A 9788-nucleotide genomic window follows, 5' to 3' on the forward strand; every position below is an offset into this window, starting at 1 on the left:
TACAAAATCGATCATGCATGCTGTATGGACCTTTTTAGGATATGAAAAAGGATTTTATCTAACAAAACGACACTTTATGTTATCTCTGGGACCCTTTCGATGATAAATTAGAGCAAGATTTCAGAATGTAAGTACACATTTCACCTTCAGAGGTAAATTTATCAAACTTATTGCAGTGAAAAAAGTGTTTTGTTGTTAGGAGCTCTCCTCAAACGATAGCATGGCATTTTTTCGCAGTAATAGCTACTGTAAATTGGACAGTGCGGTTATATTAACAAGAATTTAAGCTTTCAGCCGATAGAAGACACTTATATGTACCAATATTTGTTGTTTCTCTATAATCTGCCATCGTGACACACGGCGCTGCATGATTTACAACTGCCCCGTTGACGGGACGCCGATCCCTAAGAAGTTCAATAAATATATATTTTTCTCACCCATCTACACACAATAACCAATAATGACAAAGTGAAAACATGTTTTTAGAAATTTTTGCAAATGTATTGAAAATGAAATAAAGAAATATCTTATATAATTAAGTATTCACACCCTTTGCTATGACACTCCAAATTGAGATAAGGTGCATCCAATTTCCATTGATCATCCTTGAGATGTCACTACAACTTGATTGGAGTCCACCTGTGGCCAATTCAATTGTTTGGACATGATTTAGAAAGAAACACACCTGTGTACAGTATATAAAGTCCCACAGTTGACAGTACATGTCAGAGAAGAAACTATACCATACCAAGGAGCTGGCTGTAGATCTCTGAGATAGAATTGTGATGAGGCATGTATCTGAGGAAGGCTATAAAACATTTTCTAGAGTGTTGAAAGTTTCCAGGAACAGAGTGGGAAATTGACAAAAATTATGGAACTACCAAGACTCTGCCTAGAGCTGGCCGTCCAACCAAACTGAGCAACCGGGCAAAAAGGGTCTTGGTCAAGGAGGTGATCAAGAACCCAATGACCACTCTGCCAGATCTACAGAGTTCCTTGGCTGAGATGGGAGAACCTGCCTGAACTACAACAGTCTCTACAGCACTTTACCAATCTGGGCTTTATGGGAGAGTGGTCAAACGGAAGCCACTCCTGAGAAAAAGGCACATGACAGCATGCCTGGAGTTTGCAAAAAGACTTTGAGAGCATAAGGAAAACATTTGACTTTTTGGCCTGAATAAAAAAGCATTATGTCTGGAGAAAACTAGACACAGCTCGTCACCCGTCTAACACCATTATGTTTTTATGTTTAATATATTTGCTAACATTTCTAAAAATCTGTTTTTGCTTTGTCATTATGGGTTAATGTGTGTAGATTGATGAGGAAAAACATGAATTTAATCCATTTTAGAATAAAGCTTTAACGTAACAATGTGGAAAAAGTGAAGGGGTCTGAAAACTTTCCGAATACACTGCATATCTCCTTTAAATGTTGATATTTGGTTGCGTTGTCAACCAAACACAATTCAATATTACTTTTACAAGATAGCCTGAAGTTAAGGCTATTTACTATCTTACAAACTAACGTAACATTCAACCTTAAAATAGGTTACTGTCATTTCTCCTTATGTAATCATGTAAAGTGTGAATGTTCAAGATAGCATGGATAAGTCTGACATTGTATTCCATTTCAACTTTGCTGTGCTTTTAAATGGTTGAAAGTATAGCGATAGACATTTCGGTGACAACTAAACCAAAAATCTGACATTGTTTTCTATTGGAATTTGGTTGTGCTTTTAGATGGTTGAAAGCATATCGATAACACATTAGAAATTCAACTAACTTTTGGTTGTATTTTTTGAGTGGGTGAATATACAGCAGGTTGTAATCTCATTGATCAATGTCTCAACCAAATATTATTACCCAATTATCCACGTTGCAATGACCTGGTGTGCCCAGTGGGTAGTAGCCTAGTCAAGGATGAAATACTGGAACACTACAGTTGTTCCAAGTGGAACAAAAATAAACCTTGAATTTTGAGGTTTAAAATATATTTTAAGAAATGCCATTGTTTGGTGGATATAAAGTCTAAGATCTTTGACAGACTGATGCCAAATTTTTTACAGGAAATAATCACTTCCAGCTGGTCAGTTTAGCATAGGGCTAAATGTGCCAGGTTGTCTTATGGGAACAGCTAACATCTAGTGTTTTATCACGAGCAATTAAGTCAACGATTTGAATTGGCTGATGCGCGAAACAAAGGAAAAAAAATGTATGTTCGCAAGCCAACGAGTCGACTGGTTGTCATCGTGATACATTTCCACGTGTTCATTTCAAAGTGGTTTACAGTACGCTAAACAGGGCCAAACTCTTACCTGCAGTCCTACTTCAACAGCGAGGGAGCCAGATTTGACGTTACTGATGTAGATGCCAGGCTTCTGTGTGGGGCCACTGGAGATGCTGACGCCCATGCCCTTGGTGCCCACCAGGCTCAGGAACACCTTCTTCTCCTTGATCTCCTTCCCTCCCATGGATGCCAGGCCTGCCACACTGCTCTTCTTGTCCTGAGAGAGAGAGAGAGAGAGAGAAAGAGGGGAGGGGAGGGGAGGGGGAGGGCAAAGAGAGAAAAGAGAGATTGTACAATTCCGTGGTTGCATTAGTGTGTTTTTTTCCCTGCCTCCTTATTTGTAGGTCACTCTGAATAAGTGTTTACTAAATTACTCAAATGTGATGGAAGAAGGGCCAAAGGGTGTTACACTTCAAAGAATATGAGGGAATATTTCATCTCAAAGAAAACGAATCTCATTCTCACCCCAGAATCAGACACAAATTGGTCCACAAACTGCCACTTCAGAGGCTCCTCTGTGGAACTGGAGAAGAACAGCAAGCGGAGGATAAATCCGATTCTATATTCATTTATGTATTTATGTATTTATTCCAGCTTTATTTAACCAGGAAGGTCCCTTGAATAAGATTTTGTGAGCAACACCTGGCACAGGAAATACATCAATCAATAATCAAGCTATCATCTCAGTGCTCACCGGATACCCCTTGCCCAGGATAAAGTTTCTGGTTTTATTTTGATCACAGTCTTTTCTAAAGCAGAAAGGTGTCAAATACAATACCAACAAAGAGAGAAACAGCCCTACCTCTTCACTGGTATCATCCCAACCTCTGCACAAATAAAAGGATCAAAATTGAAGTAAGTTATTAATATTTACTTTTGTATTTGACATGAGGATGAGTGAGTATATTGGTTGGGTGGATTTCGTTTAACTTACGCCTGACTTTGAGCGACACGATTTTCTTGGTCTTGATGAGGTTGATGACTTCCTCGTGGATACAGGAAGAGATGGCGTATCCATTGATGCGGACAATCTCATCTCCCATCTGGGGGTCACACAGAGGTCAGACATTACGACCAGCTCTTTTTATGTAGTGTGACAGTGTGTGGCTACTTTTCTGAGTGTTAAGTTTCACAGTGTATGTTTGCCTCTCTTTAGATATTTGACCACATCCCATCTACCCTCCATACTAGGTACTATATGAGCAAAGACGTTGAAATTACGTATTTTGGATTGAAAATAAGTCAACGTCTTGTGCTCACTGGGTAAGGATGAGTCTCAGAAGTGTTTTTTTCTTCTAGATGCCAGACAGGATGGCTGTGTCACCTCAGCTGTAGCTGTGTGTCAATTTGTGTCACCGGTTATTGAGCGAATTAATGGAAGTGTGTGACATCTTGTCACGCTGGTTGAGGGGAATAACTACAGCAGACTGACGGAAAAGCAGATCCAATCAGTCTGAGTCGTGACTCAGGAGCAAATGGCTTCAGGAAGAGATGAAGGACAGGAAGGTACTTAAAAAGTTCCTGGATGTTTTTACCAAAGCGGTTTGTTTCTCGGGTTGACTTTATTCGATGCATGCACAAGTGATGCACACACAAACACGCACGCAAAAAAACCACACACACACACACACACACACACACACACACACACACACACACACACACACACACACACACACACACACACACACACACACAAACACACACACACACACACACACACACACACACACACACCTGCAGGCCACTGTTTCCAGCCTGTCCATCCTTGACGATCTGTGAGATGAAGAGTCCACAGCCGAACTCCAGGCCCCCTCTCACACTCAGACCCAGACCCTCAGGATGAGTACGATCCAGGCGCACCTCCTTCAACTTACTGCACCACCAGGATGGAGAGAGGGAGGACGAAAGGGAAGACAGGAGAGGAGAAGGAGAAGGGGTTAGATGGAGGATGACAGGAAAGGGTGGAGGAAGGGGTTATCAGTTCTGTGTCATCAAATTGGTGTACATTCTCGTTGCCTATAAGTACTAAGAGAGTAATTACATGGTATAAGACAAGTGCATCGTATTGAAAGTCTATGGGCTCCAGCCTGGTGGGTGGCAGCGACCCCTCCACTCACCGTGACCTCTTGGGGGTGAGCAGGTCGTACTCCACCTGGTGTTTGAGGGGAATGAGGGGCCGGATGGCATCAAACAGCGGCAGGCGACTGGGCTCGTTGATGACCAGCTTCAGGTCCCCCACCAACACCGGCAGCTCCATGGACCTGAGGGAGAGGGCAGAGGGTCAAAGGACAGCTCAACACGCACAAGCGCACACACGCACACGCGCACACTGCACAGTCATTCAGGAGAGAGCGAGATGTTTCGAATGGTTTTCTTCATCATTCCTATCGTTGACATACACGGTTATGTATGGACAAAGCGGCACACAGAATGACTAGTACAGAACAGTATGATAAACGCCATGGCCTTATGGGCCATCAAGGATTCCAAGAATGTGCAATCAACCTACCAATTCCAATGGGAACATAAGACCTATGACTATGAATTATTAACATTTGCCATTTCACTCCTGACTCGTGTATGAAAGAGTAAAGGGCTTTAGTGAATAGCTGGCCAGGCTTGGCGGAGCACAGCGGAAAACTGATCATGGGTCTAACCAATGGGGTCTCAGGTCTCTGGCTCCATACAAAGAGTGCATGGAAACCAGCACCGCTAACTCCCCTTCACCCCCATTCAGTCCACATTATCGTCATAGTCCTGAATGAAATCCTATCTCCCACCATACACCTGTATATACACACACACACACACACAAGCATGCAGGCACACACACACACACACACACACACACACACACACACACACACACACACACACACACACACACACACACACACACACACACACACAGGAGACTTAATCCTCCTATACGTAAATCTGCAATTGGAGAGAAATCAAGACGTTTGCTTGACCATTTTCCATTTTTATTGAAAGAGAAGTGGCGCAAAAAAGGCCATCTTAATTTTGTTCAAGAGCCTGGCAGACCCACTAACAATCAACTTCCCCAAATAAAGGATCAGCAAATCAGTTGAGGGAAGAAAAATGTTGGAAAATTGGTCATCCTGAAGAAAAAAAAATAGGTCAATAATTTATCACTAAAGTGAAAGTCAAACAGAGATGGTGGTACTCACCAGTGGTGGAAAAAGTACCCAATTGTCATACTTAAAGTATGTAAAAGTAAAGATAAAATGACTCAAGTAAAAGTGAAAGTCACCCAGTAAAATACTACTTGAGTAAAAGTCTAAAAGTGTTTGGTTTTAAAATATAGTTAAGTATCAAAAGTAAATATAATTGCTAAAATATACTTAAGTGGTCACAAGTAAAAGTATGAATAATTTAAAAATATTTTATATTAAGCAAACCAGACAGCACAATTGTTTTGTTTTTTAAAAGTATGGATAGCCAGGGGCACACTCCAACATCATTTACAAACTAAGCATTTATGTTGAGTGAGTCCGCCAGATCAGAGGCATTAGGGATGACCATGGGTGTTCTTTTGATAAGTGTGTGAACTGGACCATTTTCTATCCTGTTAAGCATTTCAAATGTAACGAGTACTTGTGGGTGACAGGGAAAATGTATGGAGTAAAAAGTACATTATTTTCTTTAGGAATGTAGTGAAGTAAAAGTTGTGAAAAATATAAATAGCAAAGCAAAGTACAGACACCCCCCAAAAAACTACTTAAGTAGTACTTTAAAGTATTTTTTACTTAAGTAATTTACACCACTGGTACTCACTGGTGGTACATTCGCAGGACATCGTACAGGTAATCCTTTTCTGCCTCATTGTCAATGAGCAGCTCCACCTAAACAGCAAAGGCATCTTTAGTCTCATTCTCATCTTCATCATCCTCATCATCACAGACAAGATAGCAGCGGCCAGGGAAGGCAGCAGTCTCTATACTGACACATCCCTCTCCACTGTGGTCCTTTCAGCATAACAGGGGGCATTCCCTTTAGCCCTAGGTTTGTGTGTGTGTGTGTGTGCGCGCAGCAGTGTGTGCATCTTACCTTGTAGCGACTGAACTGCTGCAGAAAAGTTTTGAGGAAGCGCTTAGGCCAGTCATTAATATACCCCATCTCCTTCATTAAGGAAGGTTGTCTATCCGCCTGTGTGCGAGTGCCTCTGTGTGTGTGTGCGCGTGTGGGCACGTACCTGTGTATATGTTTGTCAGTGCTGCGTTTGTGTGCCTATGCCTGTAGAGCGTTAGCATCAATAGTATCTCTATTGTGTGTTGCTGGCGGTAGAAGGCCAGGTAGCTTTCCTGTTTTCTAGATCCCTTTCCCTTACTAGGACTGTGGGCTGGTATACACACTTATGCCACCGGACTAGGGAGGGGGAGTAAGGGAGCGATAAGGAGGGGTGGAGGTTGGAGGGCGGTTTGGAATAGTGAGGTGAGCAGTGTCACCTTACAGTACATCCCTGTGACAAGCATTCCTCCACCATCATTTCTTAGAATTAGGGGTGACTCAAGGAACCATTGCAGTCAATAGGTTCATATTTGCACCTTTGGTTAATTGAGGGGTTATGGGGAAACCCTTAATGTTTCCTGGAGGAACCCTTTTGCTAGAGTGCGCGGAGCACTTTGAATTTATTTTGATGTTGGATTTGTTGCGCTGCCAAGCTCAGAAGAAGATGAAAATATGTGGTTTTCGGCAATGGCTTTATGGGATGGCCAGCAACTTGTAAAACATTACCCATTCCTATATGAGTACTATTTTAATATCAATGTTGAATAATACAACATTGGCTGTCAAGCCCATTACATTATATGACTGTATTGAATTGAATGTATTTTGGGTAACAGACATGTACAACAAAATGTACAATGTGGACCCAGAGGATATCACTTAAAATGATTAATAAAAACAATTGTTTCCAAAGTGGTCCTGTTTGTTTTAATAATAACGTTGATTGTGATGGCAATGACGTTTGTTCATGATGATAATTATTAAGTGTTGGCTTAGTTCGCTAGTTACCTACAGTATCTTCAACCTAGCCTACACTCTTAAAAATGCTTGGTTGTTTGGATGGCCCAACTGCTGGGTGGCAGGCACTGGGTCACTTAGTCAGGTGGTTTTCTTTAAAAAAGAAACAGGTTTGGTTGTTGATGCTGGGTTATTGATGCTGGGTTATTAAGAAATGACAAAGCCGGTCAGATAAGATGACCGGGGGCGTGGCTTAGTAGGGGCCTGGCTTGCATATAGTTATTTTTGGCCCAGCGGGTCAGATAAGACGATTGGAGGTGTATCTTTCAGATATTTATTTCTGGCCCCCCGTATTGTTAAGGTTGAACACTGACAGTTTTGTAGCTTCATTGAGGCTTACAGAGGTGCATGAGTTCCTCAAGAGCCTACGCAAATCCTAACGTTGGAAGAGCTACCACTTTACTACTATGTAATCAGCAATGTTAATAGTATAATATGTAATATGCATTTAAAATATATATATTGTGTACAAACTTTTGCACAGGAATGGCATTTACTCTCACAGCTGGCAATCTTTTTAACCCCAAAAGGTTATTTGAGGCTGCTTTACTTCCAAGAGTGTACAACAAAAAGGCTTAGAGATACACACACTCACACACATGCACACGCAGACACCTAGACACACATTACTACACACAAGCTCAACCATGCAGGTTCCTGGGTGTGTGACAGTGTATTTATGGTTTGGTAAAGCTCTCGGACTCAACATTGAGAGACAGGGTAAGCAACGGTGACTATGTGCAGACTTTAGCGCCCTGAACGGATGAAGCTAAAGAGCCAGCCAGATACCGCAGCTTATGTTATACAGTATATGAAGTCCTCTTGTGTTCTCTAAACCCTTAAACTCCCTTATTCTCAAAACATCCAACAAAGGCACAGGGGTGAATACAACACATACAACAAATAAACTGTGAGAGATTAAGGGCCCACTTCAATCTAACAGTAGCCTATATTCACCTGTAAAAGACATTTGTCACCACATATTCATTGTCACAAACATGACCAAAAACGCATGCTGTTCTGCGGTCAATCAATCAAATGTATTTATAAAGCCCTTTTTAAAGACTTATCTAAAAGTGTTGTTGTGGCTCATGCCTTCCTGCCTGCCAGTCCCCTCTCTGTCTCTAATTGCTGCTGTAAATCGTCCCATCCTTTTCCGCTCGGCTGGACATCCCTGACACGCTCTAAATTATCTAATGGGGAGCGACCTAGTGAGAGCCTACAACATAGAGGACAGATGGCTCTGGGTCCACATTACAGAGGACTGAAAACACCCAAACGTATCACGTTGCCTTTACACCGCTTCTCTTTTTGACATTATTACCCGAATACTGTCACCATGAGTATCCGTGAACAATTGTACGGCTAAGTACAAAACGCATCATTGGTATCTTTGTGTTGGGTCTAGAATGACCAACAGACAAAAATATGTTGGAAACACCAGGTGAACGTTTTGCAATACACACGGTTCACCTGACAAATGACTAGGATAACCAACCAAAGCTGACACACAGGCCATAGGTACTCATGATAAAAGCCTAGTTTACCTGTACACACTCTCCCTATAATCGACATTGTTACTGAATAGACTATACACACATATGGTATTAAAAGGGAAGATATTCAATTAAATATCCTTACAAGAGGGGGCAACTTTTTAATCCTACACTACAGAGAATTGACTTGTTGTATAACAGTTGTATAACACAACAGTCTACTTTCACAATTGTGAAATAAAGGATGAAACAATTCAATTAAAATCCCAGCCAAAACATGTTAGTCCTGTATGAACATTTTCTACACCTATGAAGACATTATAAACGCATCTAAAGGCACCTGTGCAAAAGCCTTACCCCAACAGGGTTCAGAGTATATCATAGGACTTTGATAACAGCCAAAACAAAAAAGAAACAAATTAAGTTCTTACCTTGTGCCTAAATTCTCGAGCTACTTTTCGTTCCATTTTCGACAAAAGAATAACGCTGCCACCGACCGATGTTCTATCTTGCTGTTAGCGACAGTTCCCTCTCAACAGTCAACAATACCGACAGTGAACGCTGGGTGGTAAACATAAAGAATGATAGAGGCCTCTAGTGGCCCAAAGCCGTTTTAACATGGGCAGCGCAAATGAGTGCTTCCACCATGCTTCCGCCATTTTAAAGTAGTCAAAGTAGTCAACTGGGTGGGGATTCCTATAGAGTACCACAGTAAGAGTCATAATACCCATAAACCTAGAGGTCACCGTTCATTTTTCCCATAAGGGATTTTAGAAACACTTAACATAAGGGCTGTGTTTCGTGTAGCCTGATCCTGGCGTGACGTTTTGATAACCGTGTAAATCTCTCTAGGACAAGGTGATTTTTATCAATACATTTGTCTGTATTTATCCACCAAAAATGAAATGCTAATTAGCTGCTAATGTGGCAATCATAAACAACTTGAAATGCCA

General features: G+C 41.5%; 1 protein-coding gene across 2 annotated transcripts in view; it reads right to left on the bottom strand.

The window, feature by feature from the left end:
- Positions 1 to 9383, bottom strand: part of LOC129862746 (harmonin-like) — a 46638-nt gene extending 37255 nt beyond the window's left edge. For both annotated transcript variants that reach the window (XM_055934674.1, XM_055934673.1), the window contains exons 1-8: positions 9267 to 9383; positions 6089 to 6156; positions 4408 to 4551; positions 4025 to 4163; positions 3222 to 3330; positions 3090 to 3114; positions 2753 to 2810; positions 2316 to 2504 (exon numbers count right to left, since the gene is read on the bottom strand). In XM_055934674.1, coding sequence (XP_055790649.1) covers positions 2316 to 2504; positions 2753 to 2810; positions 3090 to 3114; positions 3222 to 3330; positions 4025 to 4163; positions 4408 to 4551; positions 6089 to 6156; positions 9267 to 9302 — 768 coding nt within the window. In that variant the 5' untranslated portion in view covers positions 9303 to 9383. The remainder of the gene's footprint in view (positions 1 to 2315; positions 2505 to 2752; positions 2811 to 3089; positions 3115 to 3221; positions 3331 to 4024; positions 4164 to 4407; positions 4552 to 6088; positions 6157 to 9266) is intronic.
- Positions 9384 to 9788: the final 405 nt, after the last annotated feature.

The sequence above is a fragment of the Salvelinus fontinalis genome, chromosome 9, assembly GCF_029448725.1.
Source record: "Salvelinus fontinalis isolate EN_2023a chromosome 9, ASM2944872v1, whole genome shotgun sequence".
Classification (NCBI taxonomy): Eukaryota; Metazoa; Chordata; class Actinopteri; order Salmoniformes; family Salmonidae; genus Salvelinus; species Salvelinus fontinalis.